At 37.5% G+C, this 22,170-nt stretch overlaps 1 protein-coding gene across 1 annotated transcript in view; it reads right to left on the reverse strand.

Moving 5' to 3' along the window:
- The window catches only part of LOC118776611 (calcium-binding protein 7), a 30,482-nt gene that overhangs the window by 3,771 nt on the left and 4,541 nt on the right, over positions 1–22,170 (reverse strand). The window contains exons 2-3 of the mRNA XM_036527066.1: positions 1,999–2,142; positions 533–645 (exon numbers count right to left, since the gene is read on the reverse strand). Coding sequence (XP_036382959.1) covers positions 533–645; positions 1,999–2,142 — 257 coding nt within the window. The remainder of the gene's footprint in view (positions 1–532; positions 646–1,998; positions 2,143–22,170) is intronic.

Raw genomic sequence — 22,170 nt, forward strand, 5'->3', positions numbered from 1 at the left:
CACAGGAAACTAGTCACTTTTTAAAGACAAAATCTCACTGCAGACTGCAAATCATTTTATGCATCCATCTTAAGGGACCTCCTCAGGAACTAATTAAGAAATAATAGATGTGATTACACAACAAGGAATTCCTCAGACTTTGAGGACTTCATGCTTACATTTATCATATGGAAATTTTAATCAGTATGTCTGGTATGTTATCACAAAATAGCATAATAATGCCCCAGGGATTTTTTTGGAGTGGAAAAAACCATGGCAATATCTAATGAAAGCTATAATTAACACAGATAAAAGAAAGGGAGAGAGTTATTAATGAGTCATGATGTGCAAGTAAAGCTGCATAAATGAATTAAAAGGTTGATCTACAGTGTCCTATTGTTACCTCACCAAATTTTCACCTATAGAATAGTTTTGATAGATTAACGTTTTTAAATGATTGATAGCTTATGGCGGCACCACATTACAAGGGTCATTACTTACCAGTCTCTAGTATAGCAAAGAACAGTATTAAGTAGAAAGAAACAGCGATTACCTTCCAGAAAACTGAGTCAAAGTCTGTTCCGTGGAACTTGTCAGGCATTCCAGCTGCTGACAGTTTTGGTCCGAGAAGCGTGACAAATTCTTCAAAATCAACTTGACCATCCCCTGAAAAAGAGGGATATGGATGAATGAAAAACTACATAGCTAAGCATGATCCCCAAGCAAATAAATACATACATTTTATATATATATATATATATATATATATATATATATAGAGAGAGAGAGAGAGAGAGAGAGAGAGGCATAATAGAATGGAATACAATTGGCACTTGTTGAGTGTGACATATAGCGTTCACTCCACCAAAAAAATTGAACTCTGCCCCTCATCCAGACTACCTGTTAAACAAATAATATCTATTTATGTCTGTAATATTTACAGTATGTGCCTCTTTTACAGGGTGGAAAAGAAGGACAGAAGGACACAGTGATCAAAACAAACTGTACAATATCAGTGCATTAGTATGATGCAGGAACAATGTGGCAAGATTTCCAATGTATGCAAATGTCCATGGTAGGTGTAACTATGGAAATAGACTTCAAGTTTGGCTATACAACCATCAGCAAAGGGGGGGTGGAAGAAAGGCTAGTGATGTCTGTTATGCCAAAACCTGACCCAGGCTGAATGTGGAAACAAGATGTCCTATGTTGCATCATCATGGCAAATCTCATGACTTATTTGCTGTCGGGAGGGGTTTTAACATTTTGTCACCCAGACCACCAAGGTTTGGACCACTAGCTAATTGGATATTATACAGCTTCCTAGTGTACCGGGACAACATCAGCTATTCCATATAACAGAAAAACAAGGTGTTATTGTATTGTACTTCAGTGCCTGCCACTACATATATAGATAAGAGTCCTGACTATTCTATTCACACATAGCATCACTACCACCAGCACCTGCCTTCATATGTTACACCAACACAGCTTAAATAGGGCCCTGCATGTAGCATATATTACAGCAAATTAATACAATCAGTAGTAGGAACATAATAAAGAAACCACCCATTCTTTATATGTAATGAAACAATGTGGTAATTGTAAGTATTATTGATTTTATATATTAAATATTTACATGCTAGTATATTTCAAAAGGATTCTTGCAGTCCAGAGTTAAACTGTGAACACAGTCAATTTAACAATTTACAATCTAAGGCTGCTGTATGTGGAGTTCACCTTTAACAATTATCATTTAATGTATACTTTTAATATAAAATTGAATTTTATTATAAATAACCCAATAGGTAATTTACAATGAACCCTAAGCTCAAAGTAAGTCAATGACTGTCACAAGGCAGATTAGTAAGTCCTTGGTGTATCCAACTAAAAATTTTCCTGGCTTTCAAGTTATTGTAGGACCAGCACAGGTGTCTTTTAAAAGGTGCACCAATGTCTGTTTGTCAAGTTGTTGGAGAAGCATGGGTCAGTCTGGGAAGGTCTTCTGGCATATCTCACCATCCATGTCCAGCCTCTGTATGATGACTTCCAGTTCGACCTCGTTGGGCATGTAGCCCAGGGAGCGCATGGCCATGCCCAGCTCCTGCTTGGAGATGAAGCCGTTCCCATCGCGGTCGAACACCTTGAAGGCCTCGCGGATCTCTGTGGAAAAGAACTACATTTAAAGATACAGGATGGTAAACCATGCACACCTCTGAATCCTGAACATCCAGTGTTACACAGCGAAGCTTTGTCTAGACAAAAAAAAAAAAAAAAACTAGTGAAGCATGATTGTTTGGATGTATCACCTAGAGTTTTTAAAAGGTTATCCAAAGCGGTCTCATGGGAAAACAGGGCAAATCTTTAGTTGGAAGGAGTAAGCCTTTATAAATCATCAATGTAAGATAAGCATACTTTGTGTGTTCTGAGTACACCACTTTCCCTGGGGTTCTTTTTCAAATATAGTACTTATTGACTTTTACCTGTGAATGTAAATTAATTGCAAGCTCCAATTATACATACTAACTGACCACTGAGATAAAAAAGGTGTGCTGATCATTTATCAGCCTACAGCCCTAGGTTCATTTTCGATAATGGTGGTATAGTTGAACAGACTTTCAGTTAAACCTTGCCACAATGGCTATCTTTCTGTTTAAAGTAGTCCGGTCTGATTTGAGGCACCTGTTTTTAAACGGTTTAGTCATTTTCCTCATGGCTGACTGCATCATCTCATTTGTATGCATTGTAGATCATTATTCAGTCATCTGCAATTTTCCACTTGTCAAGTCATAATGTCAACTGACTAATCATGAAATATGTAGTATACCAGAGATAATTTCCGATGCTAAATGTCTCAACATATGCCTCTCTTTCATGATATGTATAGATTTAAACAGTCCTGCATCATCATCATCCTATTTGTTTATAGGGAAATTAAATCCGTTACAAATGGATCTTCAGAAAAATGGTACTTTGTATTTAGTCAAGGTTATTTGTCAACTTCTTGTTTAATTATCAAATGCTGGATCTGAACTGCACTATTCCTTAAGACTCATAAATCTGCTTCAATTCTTTCCTCTTTGATGATCTATGGTGTTGTGTGTAAGAGTGTGTAAATAATCAAATACTCTCTGTGGAAAGAGCATTAGTAGGCTTAACATGAAATAAGAGTCAACATTAACTGACACTCAGATATTTAAAAAGCTGACAAATGTCATATTTATCTGTACAGCAGCACTGGTGCATTAATAGTAGATATTGTCATGGAACAAAGGGATGATAGTGGTTGTGGAAGTGAGCTTATACGCAAAGGTTGTTTCAAGTTCATAACTTAGGTGAGATACTATTTCTTCATAAATGTGATATGTGATGTCATCAAATCCCAAAAAGGGCATCTACTAAGTAATACCACTGACACTACCACAGGATAGGGTCAAAGCATATCAAACACTGAGCTAAAAGGAAGCAAAGCTTTCAGAGAGCCAGCTTTTGTGGAACTCCTTCATGCTTGACAAGAGCAATTACACAGAACAGTGTATCCAAATATCAAAAATGAATTGACCGTTATTTCTACTGTTAAAAGACCAATAATGCATTTTAAAGCCACTTATACATCTTAAGCACATTAATGAGCCAGCATTTGCTGTTATGTAAGTACCCTCTGATGCACGTTTACTGTACACTTTACAAAGTAGGCCTAATAGGTTTGTTCTATATAGAAGCACTTGAAATTCCTCAATTGCTAATTGAAATATTAACAAAAGAGACAACGGCAGTACACTCTGTTCCACAGCCATGGACGAAAACTCCTATTTTTGCATGTCATAATTTTAACAATTAAAATTAAACATGAGTTTTGTTTGCAGGTAAATAAAGTGGTTTTGATAAGAGTATTTATCAATGTAATTTGAAGTGTTAATCCAACCATGGCTTGGCTTTGCATAAATCACTAGATTATCTAAGGAATAGATGTTATTAATTGGGGCAACTTAATTGCATATATTGAAAATAGTTTTTTTAAAGATTTTTTTTCCTGCAGCGATGCTTGTTTTATTCTCAAAACACAGAAGACTTTTCCATAACCATTTTTTTTTGTAAAATAGAGTATCTAGTTACATAAATTAGTTTAAAAATTTGCTCAGTCTTTTGTTTATCCATTATCATTTGAACAACCAAAACAATGTTGCCAAGTCTTTCAATTTAATGATTTCATCCCAAAAAATAACGAGGCAATAAAGTGCATAGCCATGGGGGCAAGCTAAGATGACATGGACAGATCAAGGACACTTGTATAGCAATTACTATCTATTATTACTATCTAGTATTATTAGTACAGGGCCATGCTAATATTAACTGCTGTCAAATGCAGTCAGCTGACAGTAGCTTGATATCTGGCTGGCTGGCTAACATTAGCCATTATTCACAGATAGCCGTTAAAGATGTAACTAATTATAAAAAGGTCAATTCTACAAAATTATTCCCAGCAAAAAAGGAAAGCTAATTCATTGTAAAACATTTAAATTTATTTATTTAGCAGGTGCTTTTATCCAAAGCGACGTACAAAAGTGCATACAGTAAGTATAGTTACAGTACGGGGACAGAATGTGTACAGTAGTTCTCAGCTGAGAGGAAAATCTGTTTGAGGATGCAGTACTAGCTAATTTATACAACTACAGGGTATAGCGCAACTAACAATGATTAGCCATGTTACCTACTAAACTAGAATGGTGTATCATTCTAGCTTGCTAACTGGCTCGAACAGATTTAAAGTACTACTGTAGTAGTGTGCCAGGTACTTGTTTTAATTGGATAGCTATAAACACCACTCCATTACCCCATTTATACAGTCGGAATAGGGAAAACTTCTAGTTCGCCAGCAATACATGCACAAAAAATGATTAGATATCCCACATTCAATGTTACCCACTGTGTGTTAGTGACTACAGAAATCAGAATTCCAGTGTGGCCTTCAAATTAACAAACATGATAAATATCATGAACAAAGTTTACTGTTATATTACAAAGAGAGGTTTTTCATATTGGTGCAGAAAGACAAGTTTGCAGTATTGTATACATGCAAAGCATCCTTTTGTTAAGGCTAGTAGCATGAGACAGGAATACGGAAGCTAGGCATCTGCAATAAGGTACCACTATTTCAGCACACTACTATGTAAGCACACAACTTTGATACAACTTTCATGTCTCTGCACTCCTGTGTCACGTTGAAAACCTTGAGTGCATCAAAAAAGCCCTTGCGACATTATATGTATATGTTGATGTCAGCACATATACATGCACCCACACACAGTAGTCATTACATGGTTTATTTGTAAATGGTCTTTGACCATCCTGACTTTCAGTGTAAATATAAAGTGGCTGTCACTATTTTGATGCTGCCCATGTTGAATGACAGCAGCTATGAGCCCATTATAAGGGGATATCCATTGCACACCCTTGAATGATTGCCTTCACGGCAGAAGTATGAGTTGGAAGTCTAGCTGAGTCCTGTTAAATGTTCTCTTCCACTCAGAATGTGTTTCTATTGTTGCTCTTGGAAACCAGGCTTGACAAATTGAATTGTGCTATAGATTAAGGTTGCAAAAGTGAAAAATCTGAGAATTTTAAAGCATTTTGTTGTCCATGGAATTTGTATTTTTTCATGCTTCAAATGAGAATCAGCACACTGCTCATCATAAAGTTAGTTTTAGAGTTCATTTTTACACATCTACTCAATCCAAAAAAAAAAAAATCCTGTCTGATAAAAAGAAAGGAATTTGTTAGTCCCTTTGAAATGAGAAAGAGTCATGCTGCTAAGTATTCTGCATAATACAGAGAGATTAGTATAGCAATCCCAGTGGATTTGACATAATTGCCTTCATTATTTTATCCACCGCTCAGTTCATTATTACAATTGCTCAGCCATTTTTAATACTTCATTTATTTTCAAATTCTATTGTCAATGTTTTGCACCGAATAAGGCATGCTGTAACAACAATTAAAAATGGGATGTGCTGGCAATTCAGGCCTAAAACAATTTGATACTGATTTATTCTGATCTACAGTTGTATGCATATAAAGCTCATTATTGTCAGAGAAGGGTGACAGACAGATGCTTTGCAAGTACTAGACATGATGATGTCTTCCTTCAGTAAATACCAATGCCATTATATAATTACAGCCTTGGCTGTTAGTTGGAGACAGTAGTTTTACCCTTGGGAATTTGTTTTTGACAGAAAGTGGGGAAGGATGGGACAGAATGGACGAGGAGCACAAATAGAGTTGGAGCAGCAGCTGTAGGGGCCAAATGTAACATATAACGGTGGGTTAGAATGTGACACCCCATTTATAAGGTTCGACAGGGTAACAATTCAGCAGCCACACTTTCTCCAGTAGATGATGCATCCTGACAGTCGGGACTTGATGTCTCATTGGTGGTAAAGCCTGAGTTATTGAAAGCCTCCTGATACATTTCTATTTCCGCCAGCTGGGATCCTCTCTGCGCAACAATATTGCTTCAGTGTCCACCTGCTGTCCAAACTGCTCATGTTTAGAGCTGTTCTGCACCTCAGAGCAAACAGTTATATAACTACTGAAAAGAGAATTTAGCATACATTAGCGAATCAACCAATCAACCAGTCAACCAATATGCATTAATTCACATTATAATTGTACAACATTACTCTGCAGGACTGTAATGATAGGGCAACTACATAATGACAATTTGGGTAGTTAAGCCATTGTTATGAACTAACATGGAACATCACTGCAACAAGGTTCTCAAGAATAACCTGAAACATACAATATTTAGTTCCTTCCATTCGGGTTATTTGTAGTAGTTGCCTCTACTACAGACTACAGTTGTTCCTTCATCTTGACCGACAGCACTCCAGCTGCCCACTGTGGCAAAAGATAAACATCAAATCTGTCACATACAACACTAAACAATCTGATAGTCATGCACCTTTACTTCAAAATGGAGTATTGCCTGTGCATAGTATACACAGAATGTGAATTTGTTAAATTGCACTAAAGCACCTTATTGCATTACAGGGAAATTTCTCTAGAGGCTTCTACATGAATGATTGACTGGGTCAGGTTATCTGTAATCCTCATAAAACTGATGCAATAATAATGTCTCACAATCTTATCTGTTCAGCAGCAGAGCTGATTCACAGCAGAAGTGTGTAATGAGTACGAGCAAGTAGATCTAGAGAACTAAAAAAGAACACAAACTTAAGTTTTTCCCTCTAAACATTAAGGAATATCTGTTGTACCCTGTCTCCCACATCTGGCAGAGAAACCAATGCTGGAGCACACCTCTATTTTTAACTTTTAGATTTAAAACAAGCACAAGAATCTGTTTATGCTGAAAATAATATTCATCTGTGTTTTGGATTTACAGTCATTGGTTAAAAAAAAAAAACCGCCCAGAGGATATTGACAGCAGAGTCACTTCTGGGTAGAGATTCCTATCTCATTAACTTGTTCGGTTGTAGTGATGTGCAATATAAAGAAACTGAATACAAATTCACTGAAGCTGTCAGAATGCCAGAGCATTTTCATTTTTAACCACTGCATTGCCTCCATTTTCAAAATGTCAGAGTTTTCATACCATTGCTATACTATTAACTGCATTACATACTGTACACCAGTCATAAAAGGTGACATTGCAAGCAGGTAGGCAGGTATCACAAACATGTTGTTCTTTCTTTCTAATGCTTCCTCAGTAACTGGAGTTGTACAACTGGGCATCTGTTTACAGACAAGTGATTACACATTTCCAAACCTGTCAGGATGTCACTTAAGCATGCTGAAAAAGGATGACCATTGTATCAAGTATCAAGGTGTAAACATATTATAGGCTATGCGCTAGGAATTTTATCATCTTTCAGGGAAACGAATAGTATTTTTGAATAAAAGGTCAAAAGGTAATACTTTTTTATGGTTGACCTTGCTGCATGGACCCAACATACTGCTATACAGAATTTAGTAGGACTGCCTCTATCACCTCTTTGGAGGGGCATTCAAAGAAACAATCTTGCACCCTTTTTGAAGTGCTGAATAGAGGATTATGGGGCTATTGGTAGAGTTGCTTTAATTTAGCTGGAAATTGAAATTCAGCGGCAGCCAGTCCACATGCTGATTTGTTTTCTTTACCAAGGGTATTGAGTTTTACACAAACAGAATGAAACCTCTGGCTTATTGCTTTCTGTAAAGAGATTTGTGATATCAGCAGAATTTTGGTCTAACAGCATGATATAAATGGATTTCTCTGCGATTACAGAATGCACACATTCACACAGTCCACTTGTGAAATCCAAGCCTAAGATACAGAAATGAAACACTTGTATCGATGTCCAGATTTAATTTAATTGGCTTCGCATAAAGCAATAGGAAATGGGTTTTTGCTGCTGTTTTACAGGCAACTTTATTAGAGAGCCTCCTCTGCGTCAGCTTGCACCGAGCATCAAGTGTTGTTAAATATCAGCCATGATGGGATGGCATGAGGCAATGGATGTGAACTCTTCTGCCATTGTGACTCTCTGGGTCATTGCTCTCCCAGCCATCCATACAGTCTTCCTTTTTGCATTTGAATGTTTATTCTTAGCCTCAACACTGAACCGTGTCGATGTTAGACATGTGTCACCTCACAGTTCATCACATCACAAAACAGATCCGCAAGGTTCAGTTCTTTGTGCACGGGTATTGTGTGAGACATTGTGTGTGACAATTTCTTTTTAAGCATGAGTATCGCAAAAGCTTTAGAAGATAAAGAGATGGGACTTTGCATATGAAATACACTTGAACTCTGCTGCAAAAAGGCATGATTAATCCTATCCAATAGATTTCATTTCCCCTTTTTTGTCATGTGACTCACAGTTTCAAGCCTACAGAGTAATTCAATAGTTATTATTATTATTACTACTATTATAATTATTATAATAATAATAATAATTATTATTATTTTTATTATTATTATTATTATGCTTGTTGTTATTGTTGTTGTTGTTGTAGTTGTTATTATTATTATTATTATTGTTATTATTGCAAAATACAGTGCTTTCAGATGAAGACTTTCAAGTTCATTTTTGTGTTTGACTCCATGTCACTAATTTCAAAGGTTAAATCAGCCTTTGTCTATAGTCTGTGGCCTTTGCTCTTGCTTATTGGTGTTTCTTTACTAAACTTGCAGACTTGTGTTAGCTTTATTTCCTTCTTTCCATGCATCTGAGAGCTGTTTGAACAGCTCTCTTCCCCCTCAAGTTTACACTATCATGGAGCAAGCCTTTTCCCCTACACTATGGTATTCTCTTTGAAGTGAAAAAGGTACAGTTGGACTTCAAAGATGTGATGCTTTTCAGTCCCCTAGAGGTTTGATAGAGGATGAAACGCTCAAATTTAGATCTGGAGATTTTAAAGTCTTTTTTTTATTATTTTAACCCAGCAACTGCGCAGTTTGGAGAGCTGTACTAAATCAATAAAGTACAAACAGTGCCCTTTGACTGAATGCGAGCATGAAAAGATGCTACCCATGAGCACTTGTAAAGAATTGACATGTGAATACAACAAAGAATTTAACAGAATATAACTGTGAGATGTCACTTTATTAAAGGAAACTTCATGTTTAAATCATGCTTCACAGTATCCAAGTGGTCTTCTCAAATGCTACAAAAATGTTGAGATCTGAGAAAAATATACTCTGTAGAGATGAATCACACCAGTGCACTAAAATTCAAAGTATAAAAGATCACAGAGTCAATTTTAAATGTGATGTCTAATGTAAACCTAAATGATGTTATTTTAGATAACACTGTTTCTAAGGGTGTAAGTAAGTAGCAATTACTATTTTTGCATGGATATTTTTCAACTTCCACGCATTTTAAAGGTACCATTTAGGCTTTTTTGTTGAAGGAACTGTACAGTACAGCGTGAGCTTTACACGTGAGGGAACAACCATTTCCATGTTTTCCAGGACAACAGCTCAGGATTAAAACTCCCTCTGCGCCATGTTCAGATCTGGCAGGTTTTCCTTCTCTGTGGCAGCAAACGGATGCTTTATGTAGTAGCCTCAAAAATCAATGCCTCTTTAACACCTTTTCCAAGTCTAATACAGCAAACTATATTTAAACCTCCATGGCAGCCTCAATCCATCTTCCACCAGAAACGGGCCTCATCTGGCACCCAGAAGATTTTAATATCCCAGTAACCAACTTTTAACAAGGCTCTGGAGTATTCAAATGGGTATTAGCTAAAAGGAGCTTGTGTTTTGTGGAAATTGCAGTTATGTTCTTGTGGATGGTCTACAGAGACCGAAGTAACATAGTGTGCAATGCACTGAGCAGGATGCCAGGATCACTACATAGCCAACCCTGCCCTGCACATCTAAATAGTGTGTTGAATTGGGGCCCTGTTTATTTTCTCATTTTCACTCCTAATATGGAATAGCCAATTGTACATTTAGCTTTACCTCTGTGAGACTCCTCAGATTTGCACAGGGGCATGAAAAATGCAATCCTCTGACACATCAGCACACCAACGGCTATTTTTTCACACCATAAGCCCCAGGGAGTGCACCAGAAGAGTGAATGGAGGATAGGCACACCTCCCTGACATCATCTGAGGGACTCACAAGCTCCTGCAAGTCACAGTGTGTTCAGACTAGTGCAAGAAGGTGACCCTAGCTGACCCACCTCAGTGTATGCACCCCCCAGTCACAGTCAATGAATGACACTGCTCAGACTCCAACCTGAGCTGGAGAATTCAGCCTGTGCCCAGAATGACTGCCTTAGTACACTGAGCTATTCAGGGTCTCTGGTCCTGTGAAGTTCTTAACTGAAATATCATTGTGCATGTACTATTTATGGGAATCTTAGAATTTCATAGCACTAAGTAAGAAAGCTGTTTTCGGTAAAACTTTATTTTACAGTGCATTAATGAACAGGTATGTTCATAGTAAGTATTTGTACTTAAAGGGTATTTACTTTGTGTTATATGATTTATTGTGTTATATAATTCATGAATTAACCACCAGGTATTTATATAGTAAGTACATTTGTGTACTAAATTTGTGTTACGTGTTACTTGAAATGTAACGAATGCATTAATTACAAGGTATTTGTACAGTAAGTACATGGTGAAATTTTGCTTGAATGCTTGAATGGTATCTATTCTGTGCTGTAAGTACTTGGTAATTAAAGCAGTGCAAAATGAACTGTATTTTTTTATTTTTTATTCTGCACAAGATACATGACCCAGAGACCATCAGCCTTCTGTTGCTGCTTATTGTAAAAGAATGATATACACAAATAACATACTTATACAATGTAATGAAGGATGGTGCGGGGGATAGTGTCTAGGATACCACTAGTGACTGCCTGTTCAGTACCCCAGGTGGCTTAGCATTTATCATGCTATAGGATACATCTCAAGTGTTCTATTGGCATTAAAAGTTCAAACCTATGTAAAATGCTCCTTATCAGTAAATTTGCTCTGGATGCAGCATGTGTATTGGACATGTCAAGTGAATTCAAAAGGATTAGCATGAATATCTCTGTGGGGGCTGTTGTAAATTGTTTAACATGTTTAAATGAAAAATGAAATGGCTGAGTTTGCATTCTGCATTCTTTTTTCTCCTTAAGGAATTGAAATGGATTTGTGTGTATGTATACATTATTCCAATAAATTATTCAGTAAAAAAATGAAATTGTAAATTGTTTGTACAATATTTCATAGAGGTGGCCTCATATAGATGGCTCTATGGGTCATCTCTCCTCATATCCTCTGGTTCCAAAGGGATCCCATATTTGTGAAACATGATTGTAAGACACAGTATTGCATGACTTCAAGACTGCTGTGATAACCCTGACCTGTACGCAAACTCCAGGTAAAAGATTAGCAGACTAGTACCAGTATCATATGGCAAGTCGGTCATTTGCTGAAACCAACTAATTTAAGATAATTTCTCCTCTTGAAATTTAAAAATAATACTAAATGGACAATGGCTAAAATGCCAATCATCAGCCAGTATGTGCCACATCACCACCCACCTTGCCACACTTAAAGCATGCTTTCATTAAATTCTATGATAATGTTGCTATCTACTTCCATCAAGACCATTGTGTGAGAATTGAACAACATCACACAAATCACTGCTTAAATTAGTACACGTTAAAAAAAAACAGTTTTGCAGTTGGGATGAGATATATGCCTGAAGGTCAAAAAGGAATTGCAGGAAGATTGAACCAAGGCCAAAGTTGGAAAATGTGGCTTACATTTTTGATCACATGCAGGCTTAGTCATGGCTCAGCTTATGGTGAGAGTTTCCCTCTTTTTTTTTCACAGACCGCAGATTATTTCTCGACACTTGGATTTGGAGGAGCCCTACATCTGGGAAATGAATTCAATGTTCAGAGAAAGTCAGTTTGTGCTGAAGGACAGGATATGAACCACTGTCATGAGCTGTATTTGCCTCTCACTTTTTTTAATGTGCCCTGGAGATATGACTTGCAAAACCCACCAGACAAATGGGTAAGAAAGCAGTTTTACTCACACAGAACATTCTCCAAAAAAAGACATTAACCTCCTGCTTGTCACTGCTCATCAGTGGAAACAGAATCAAGAGCTTAAAGCAGGCAATCTGGAAAATCTGATTAAACAAGGCCAATTCTGCCTCTAAAAGAAAAAAGTGAGCGATAGTTACATTTGGAGTAGGTTTTCTCCTGGTCTTGCAGACAGTTAGTAAACCACTACATTTTCTGAACTGTCAAATTTTGAAATGGAGGTAGATCTGTACCATCAGATCTGTTTCATAACCCTGCTATGCCATCAGCAAATATTGTCCCAACTAGAATGTCATACCAGTACTTTACAGAATCACAGATCACAGATAAATTTAACAGTATAGACAAATGGTGATTTTTTTTTTTAGTTCATGAGAGCATTGATGCATATTTGTTTGCTAATATGTTGGCAGAATTGGGAATTTTAATGTGTTTACCATGCACATAGAGCCAGTGCATATGTTTGTGGGAAGTTGCCATGCTTTTGTGGGATGGAGAACCAGAAACCATTGTGGACAGATGTGAGATATTTCTGGAAAAAAAAATTGTAAGGGAAGGTGGGATTAGTCTCATTTTGTGGGTGTGGTTTAGGAGTGGTTTTAAACATACTGTGGGAGTGGGACTGGAAATGTACAGGGTCTGAGGTCTGAGGTCTTTATATCTCCATCAACACCTCGTCAGCTTTTATTTTTTGTCTCCTTTAAAATTCAGCAACGCCAAAGGAAAGTCAAATGCTAAGCCCTTAAACTACTTTACATTCAGACCCTGCTCAATATTTTTTATAGGCATAATTCCAAATGTAGTTAATGTTGCATTGTATTGCAAGTAAATTTGGTGGTTGCCTTTTCCTAATGTATTGCCTAAGACTTGGCTTTGTGACAACCTGTGCCAAGCTGTATTTTTACAGCTATTGATTGATGATGCTATTAGGCTGACAAATGCGTATCCTGCTGACCATTGTGGCTGTCAAGCAAGTCATCAACGAGCAAGCATTACTTGTCATGCGATAAATGACCCTAACCATCCCTGAGCAGAACTATTGTCACCCCAATGTATAATGTTTAATGTCCTTTTTCTCTTTGTTTTTTTTTTTCAAGCAATTCCTCCCAATTAAATTCACAGCATTGATGGCCTAATAAAGCACAGTTCTGGGAATGATTAAGGCAAAGAGTTTGGCAAGGGCACGCTTTGTCAGGACAGAACTAAGCTTCATATTATGGTCTTGTGTTGTCAATACAGTATAGTACATGGGAGGTGGAGAGTTATGCCCTTGTCCTGGATGTCTCTTTTACCCAATGTGAAAATGATTGCTTCAGTTCATTATGGATGACCGAGTTGTAGACTAAGGCCATATGTGTAAACACAGCAACAAGAGTTAGTCATAGTCTGTGCCCAAAATCTGCTCAGAGGCTCAGGATGTGAGCACAGTATTGATTATACACCTATTTTAAATAACTTCCACAACCATGTTATGTTCTTTCAATTAAGTAAATATTTGGGATCAAAACTTCATTGCAGAGGCAGGTACTTCATAACAGTGTATAACCCAATGACCTAACGATCATACCTGCATTAACATATGGATGTTCAATGGGTCTGTTTTCCATGTAATGAATCAGACTTGTATAATATGTCAAACTGACTCCTGTTCAATGGAGGATTCACAGTCATAGTCCATGTGGAAATATTCATCTCATTCAAAATGGATCTGTATGCATTTCCCATGACACCATCCAAACCATAAGGCAGCACAGTTTATCATACAGAATCTAAAGTAATCGTTAGTATATGATGTCATAAAACAGTATAAATAAATCTTATTTAGCTAGCTCAATAAGACCCAAGATGTTTTTCATCGACATCATTTATCATTTTTTATCTGCGAGATATATCAATATTGCATAAAAAAATCAAAGTTTGCAACAATAAAAATCCACTAATAAAATCCAATAAAATCCACTAATCTTTATGTTAACATCCCTATTGACATAATGCTTTTAGGACCCTGTTCCACTATTATTGATGAGGAAAAAAATGTCTAATTTATCTGCCAGATTAAGAAAAACATTGGAAGAAATGTTTTATTTTAAAATGTTAGTGTAATTAGAAACTACAGTGGTTTTGTGCTTATCTTTGATTCATTTTAATTTGATCAAACTGCTTTTGGTACTATATATGTGTTTCATCCTGTTTGCCTATGGTTTCCATATTCCTGAGCTGAAATTCTTGTCAATGTTTTATTAAAGTAGTATAAATCCCTTTATAAACTAGTTGCATTGCATTTCAAAACACAGTCTCCCTTCACCCACCTTCTTCTAATGTTCCAATCTGTGTTTCGATACGACTTTCAATATTACACATAGCAGCTTCTCCCAACCTCCTAATGTTTACTGATCTATACTTTCATTCAGCACCAATCACCAAGGCACTGTAACATGATGAGGAAAGGAGAGAGAGGGAGAAGAAGAGGAGAGAGTACAAAGAATGTGAATATTTTTTCATTCCATACTTCCATATTATTTTTCTCCTTTCCTATGAACAGTTTCATAGTTTTGGTGATCAACACTTACCAAGTGTACACAGAGGAGAGAAGTATTCACACACTTCTCTGCAGAGTTTAGCGAGTACAGATCTCTTGCTAGCTAAGGGCACTTCATTTAAGTCAAATTGCTGTTAACCACAACAGACTATCAGCAGTGATATGAAATTTATGTGCAATCATAGTGTCATAGGGGGAGGAGGGAGGCACTCCTCTCCAGCAAAGCAGACTGTGGACAGTTTTGCGGAGAAATGATCTGTGAAGTGGTGTACAGCAATATACTAGATACCTGTGACTAGATCATAGTTAAACATATCGCAGCTGTTTCACTCTACATTTCTATTTAAAAATTAAGTCACTCATTGGTCTTCCAAAACCACTGAATGGTATACAAGTACTGTATTTTGTGAAATGTACACAAATGAATGAAGAATATGGACAATAAATATTAAGTGGTCTTCAATCTGATGATGAATGACAATCAGTCATCTATACTTATATTTACATAACAGATCTACAGTCCTGTATGTATGCAGAGTGAACATACTCCAGATGTGATCCAGACCATGCCTTGGTAACCCTTCAAAAATTCCATGCTTCATTCAAATGCATGTATGCGAGAGCTGAAATGTGTATATATTTCTCTTAATAAATTGTACAAATGCATGTGTTGAGAGTACTGGCAGAATTTAGTTTTCCATGATAACATAAAGCTCAGATGGTGTGAGGTTTATGAGAACATGATTTTGGAGATTAGATAGAAAGGTGGATAGTTCATAGAATAAATCACACTCTCTGGCTCTCATCCTCTGGTATCTCATCCTCTATCCCTACTTAACAAGTTGTTATGTAATTAAACATAAGTTACATGGGTTTTCTTTTGTGTACTAAATATTTGTAATGCATGTTAAAAATGAAATAAAAAATAAACATGTTAATATGTATCATAATATGCAGATACTGCAAAATATATGGATTTTCCCCCCATTCATATGTGTGATTTTAGGAATCAAGGTATTATACTAGATTTAAGCTATGGGGTATTTTTCAATATATGCAACAACAGATATGACACAAGCGGCAACAGTAAGTGGCAGGAACTGACATACCAAAAGTAATGGAACACAGGTACTGATGAATAAATGCATCTTTGCTCCAAGAAATTAATAGCATGTTAGCCTGCCTTTGGCCTTAATGTTTCAATGCCTCATGGAAGACTGGTCTGATTTCTGGCAGAACGATGGTAGTATTGTGCTCCACTCCTCCTTTAAAGCATTAGTAAGCTCTACAAATGAAGACAGCCATATTGACCTTGCCCTAATGCTGGCATTCCAACTAAATCAAAGATTTTCTGTGGGGTTGAGCTCAAGCTTCATGCTGGCCACTGCAATGGTCTGTTGTCATTCTCTTCAAACCACATGTAGTTACACCATTGGTCATATGCAATTTCCTGCAATTACATGGGATGTCCCATGACTTTTACAATAGTGTATTACATATTTGTAAGTGTAGTGCATAAGAACTTTGCTGACGTGTCCAGTTTGAATTTCACATCTGACTGACATGCCCTATTGTGCAAGACTTGAGCACTCGAGCTTTAAAGTTAAAATACGCATTCAAGAGCTTGGAGAACAGTGCGAGGCTCCTCCGCCGCACGACTGACTGTCAATTTATTTCAGAGTAATTACATGACCGCGGAGTGTTGACTGCAGACGACGGCCGTGTCTGCCGTCTTTGTGGCAGAACACAAAAGAAGGCTGATCCAGCAACTGACATTCATGAAAGACGACAGTTCAAAGTGTTAAGCAGACTTGACAGATTAGGCACAGGAAGGTGAGAAGACAACAATGCCCAAGGCCTTCATTTCTACTCATCAGCGAGACAGAAAGTAACTTTTTGTTCCCTCCGCCCTAAGGACCCTAAAAAATATACCAAGGCTTTCTTTTCATTATTTGTCATCGCTGTGTCTTTTTATTATCTCATTTCCATGATAGTATGTTTCAGTAAGTGGTAGCCAGCTCAACCCTTGCAAAATATTCCTCCACGCCTCCCACCAATTCTGCAGGGGCTGACATTATATAGGTCTTGTCTGACTGTTTAGTCCATGCCGAATACACGCTGTAGTCTTTTTATAACTGCATTTGTATTCACAAAGGCATTTTAAGAGACAGAAAGTAACCCTCCACCTTGAAGCTATATGATTAAGAATCTCAATGTTCTTTCAGCATCCAACATTACAAGCAGGAAAAGATATTGCTGAATTTCCCCTGCATATTTCTCCTGCCAGGCCATCAATCCATCTGTCTGAGCAATCAGATGTCTGCATCACTCAGAGCTGTATGCCAGTGTGAAACAAGCACTCCAACAAATCTGCAGAAAAACTGCTTTTTCAATAATTCCGTTTGAATCCGGCTGGTTCTGTAACTAGATAGCATTGGGGGGGGGGGGGGGGGGGGGGGAAGCAAGCCTTTCTGTCCCTGTCCATCAATGATAAAAGCCTTGCCCTCTATTCATAGCTGTCTCTTTGCATTCGCATCACTGTGTGCCTAGCTTTCAATTTTTCAAAATTTTCAGAGGCATGTGCTGTGAAATTTGAGTTCTTTTCTTGCCCGTGCTAGGACCACCTGCCCAATTATATAAATATACACAAAAAATCTATTATGCATTCTGGGTGTCAGTCACTGCAAAGTATACTGAAGGAACTTGTAAGGACTGACCACCCACTGTGGCCCAGAGGACTGCAAATGATTATCTGGTATCTGTTTTCTAGTCCCTTTTCCTTGCCATTCTCTAAGTGTTTTTTTTTTTTTTTAAGACAGCTGGCAGCTCCTCTGCTTTGATCAAATCTGCTCCTCTCCAAAGAGTGGGGAAATATTCCATATTCTGTCCCGCAAGACACAAAGTTAGTTTGTTATGTTGATTTATATTCATTTGGGTGCTAATACTTGGTTGATAGGACCCACAGGGAACTAGAAACATGGTCACTGAATAAATAAACACAGCAGTTTGATTGACTGTGTTGACATCAAGTGCTTTCTGTTAAATGCCCTTTGTCTTATGTCTTTAAGCAAATATGGAAGGTCGACACTAGTATGCTCAAACACCTGTGCGGATATCTGCAAACCTGGCTCTGCATTTCATCTTTTTTTTGTTTTTTTTTTTCTTCACTCTACCTCTGCCTCCTCCCCTTGGCCAGCCAGCACCGGTGCTGCTCCAATCAGCTGGTCCGTCGGCTCTAAACGAGGCTCAGCACACCGCTGCTTCACTCCCAATAGAGTTGACGCTGTAATTGAAAATCACAGTCTCGCCCGCATGTTTCATCAACATGCCCCCCCCCCACCCCCAACGCCTCCCCTTTCCTCCAAAGTGCAATTTGACCTGTCGTACCAAGTGCCACTTCGCTACGAGGCCGATCCAAAAAAAAAAAAAAACACAATTAAAAACAGCCCCACACTAGCAGAGACACCCACACTGGATGCATATCAGAAAAATGGTGACAAATGACTTTGGTCACACAGAGCTGCCTCCCAGCCTCATATATATGGCAATAGCAGAGTAGGGTTTTGCAGATGTATGCTCTTGTTGCAGCTGGGGAAAGGACTATAAAATCTGTGATGTGATGTAATTGTCAGGCAATTTGGATTAATTTGGAAGAAAGGTTGAAGATTTGCATCCAGGTTACAGGTTCGGTGTGGCAGCATTGCTGTTGTTCCCTTAAGCGGGATGCTTCACCTAATTTGCTTCCGTAAGTGTCCACTTAGACGAATGCATACAATTTAAAGCAAAGTGTGTCCTCCTATAGAAGGACATAACCTAAGCAAGTTCATAATGTGACATACATGCAGCCTTAAATTTCAAGCAACAATTCTAAACATTCATTATGAAAAGCCCCCCTCCCATAAAGCATGACTAATGTTACAATTATTACTCATGACTCTCTGGCCCATGGCATTTTTAAGAGAGATACCAGTGTAATTTTCCTGTCCCTTGACACAAGCATTCTGCAAATGACAATATTTGTATTTTCCTAAAGAAACTGAAAACACATGCCACAGTCTACAGTAATTTGCAGTGTGAAGCAAAACAGTGCCTCTAGTCTTTGTTACTCCTGATAGGGGCAATGTGGCATTGTTTTCCTTCCTCATGTGTTGTATTCTTTAACAGGAACAAGACGTTTGCAGGGGTAAATCCATAGTGGGATGCTCCTCTTGTACCAGGTACCTTACCTCAGTTGTTTCAGCATATATCCCACTTGTACCAGATACTTTACCCCAGTTGTTTCAGCATATATTCCCCATAAATGATTATTATTAAACATCCAGAACATAAAAATTTGTAAGGGTGACTTTACATTGCTCATGTATGGGTATCTGCTAAAGAAATTGTAATAATAAAAACAGCACTTGTATGATTGCTGTATTAATGTTGAGCTCAGAAAATTTATATTACAGCGTTACACCCTCTGAGATGATTTATTTAGCTTTCATTTGGCATGTTATGAATTTTAACAGCTAGATAGTTACTGAAATCACTTGCTGTACACTTGCTGAGGGTACAACAGCCCTGGAGCCTCATGACTTTCCAACTGCTGCCCTGTAATGACTACTTCTCTATATATACTGCGTTATAAAATCTACATATAGATAGGCAAATAATGTGTTCACTATAACATTGCAGTGCCAGGGTGATACAAGCAATGTTCTATAAATATTACCATATGCATAAATGCTGCAAGTCATGCACCAAGCAACACAGGGAAAAAAGGAAACCTGGGATGAGCAATTTGCTAGAAGCTGCTGCCGTGCAGTTGGAGCTCGGCAGAAGGCACAGATCACAGGACATCTCTGCCTTTAAAGAAATGTGTAATCATGATAAACCCACACAGTCTTATAGACTGCATAATGTTCCCAGATATTATTAGCTGCGCTGCTTTCAAAAATATCGTTAAAAAATAGCTCTTCTCTCCCCGATTGTACCAGAGGTCATCATTACCCTACAGCTAGCTGTCAAGGCATTCATTGCATAAGAAGGTGAGGAAGAGAAAGAACAAGAGGGTGGAAAAAACGAAGAAGAGGTATGAGACTAGCAGTCATAATGACAGTAACCACAGCCATAATCATAACAATATCCATATACGGTTATAAAAGTACAGCAATTACTGTCAAATTGTAATTATTACTGCATAATTGGCAAACTGCACCCTTGGGTAGAAACATAATATTTTAACAACTGAACCAAGAGCCCTTGCTTTGACTGTACAGACTGGCATCTCCATAATCCTTACAGTTTGATCTTATTCGTTCTTGAACACAGAATGAAAAACATGCTTCCTTATTTTTTATGTAAACCCTATGACCTGAATATGTGACATGTCACCTTGTCCCAAATAAAAAGCAAGGAACGCAAACACATAGGACTTTATTCTGTAAGCAGTCAAAAAAAGCTTATGAATGCCTCTTTTGGTACACTGAACACATTCACCGCAGTGGGCCGACATTTTCCATTTTTACTTGTCACGTTCCACAGTCAGCTGTGACAACCACCTTAAACTTTCATTTCCCCCTGACTAAGACTTGAAGCCCAGGGCTTTTTGATAACACGTCGAGGAAATTAAGATCCATTTAAATTCTACTCCAATCATCTAAATAATCTTCTGTCAAAAAAGAGATTTTCTAAAATGAAATGAAATTGTGACTGAGAAGTTGTTTCTCCAAGTGAATGTTCTGCAGTGTATAAACATGTCATGTCTCTTTTTATCCAGGAGGGAAATGGATTGGATTCTTAAAAAAAATGTAATGTCAAATAAAATCAACCTCTTGTCTGGATTTAGGAAACAATAAGGCTGGATGGGAAACTCTTCAACAGTATCTATTTTCGCTCCACTAAGAGTAATGCTGGCACAGACAAATGGTTTATTTACATCAGTGTTTTCCTCTGCAAAGACTGCTTTTTCCTGCTGCCCAGCTGCCATGTTTTGATTTGAAATGCAAGTCCTGTTGTCTAGCTTCATGATTCCTTGTCTTTTTTTCAATGAAGAAGGTGAAAAAAACACATTATGCCAGTTTTGTGATTTTATTTTCAGCAAGCTATCCAAGGGTACAACGTTGGCCTCTCTTCTCTCTTCCTTATACGTGGCACCTACAGCATTCATATTGCATCAGTGGTTCCTGTGTTTGAAGCAGAATCTCTTCTAAATCCAATTGAATCAGTTAAGCTAATGTTCACCAGGTAATTTAATCACATTTAAAATAACCAATGTGCCTCAATTGTACCCCATTGTCAATTATTCTCTGTTGTGTGGGAATTCAGGTATGAATCAGATGAGAACTCTGTTCATGTAAGACTTTAGACAGCAGTCTACAACCAAGCATGCCATCATTTTAAAACTAATGAATGACCAATTTTTCCTCAACATCTCTTCAATCTACCTGCAATGGACTTTAATCTACACAAGCATTTGTATAAGTTTCTGTAAGGAACAAAAAATGCACCACTTGCTTACATTTCTGACCCAAAGTTAAGGATGAGGTCAAAGATAGATTAAATAGAGACCTCAGTTTAACCATACCTTATGAACTCAATTTTAAACCTTTATCAGATATGTCCGTGTTGTGAAATCCTCTGTGCTGGGAAAACATACACTTTTTTCCTTCCACAAGGTGATCACATCAGCTCTTACATTTAATTTGCCTCTTGACATTTCAAAATTATCAAACTGACCCATGGGCAGATATGATGAAAGCTTTTTTGTAGTTAGAGTATTCTGTTAAGAAAACGTGAATCATCAAGAATGTTCCATGCTTTTAAACAGAGAACTGGTTGTGGGAGGCAAACCTGATTTAAGCCACAGCATACTGGTTAAATACAGTTTAACATTTCTTCTTGTGGCACTGCTGGACACAGAGGGGACTATACAGCATTACAGTTTAACAATGTAATGTGTAGCGTGACAGTTATGGTTATTTATTTAATATTGTATTATATTGGAAAAATGCAATGTAATCATGCCTTTATTCACAGTATGAGACTTTACTTTGAACTGAATATTTTTTTACTTCTCCAAGTATAATTTAAAATGAAAATGTGAAATTC

This window comes from Megalops cyprinoides, chromosome 4, assembly GCF_013368585.1.
Source record: "Megalops cyprinoides isolate fMegCyp1 chromosome 4, fMegCyp1.pri, whole genome shotgun sequence".
In the NCBI taxonomy this organism is placed as follows: domain Eukaryota; kingdom Metazoa; phylum Chordata; class Actinopteri; order Elopiformes; family Megalopidae; genus Megalops; species Megalops cyprinoides.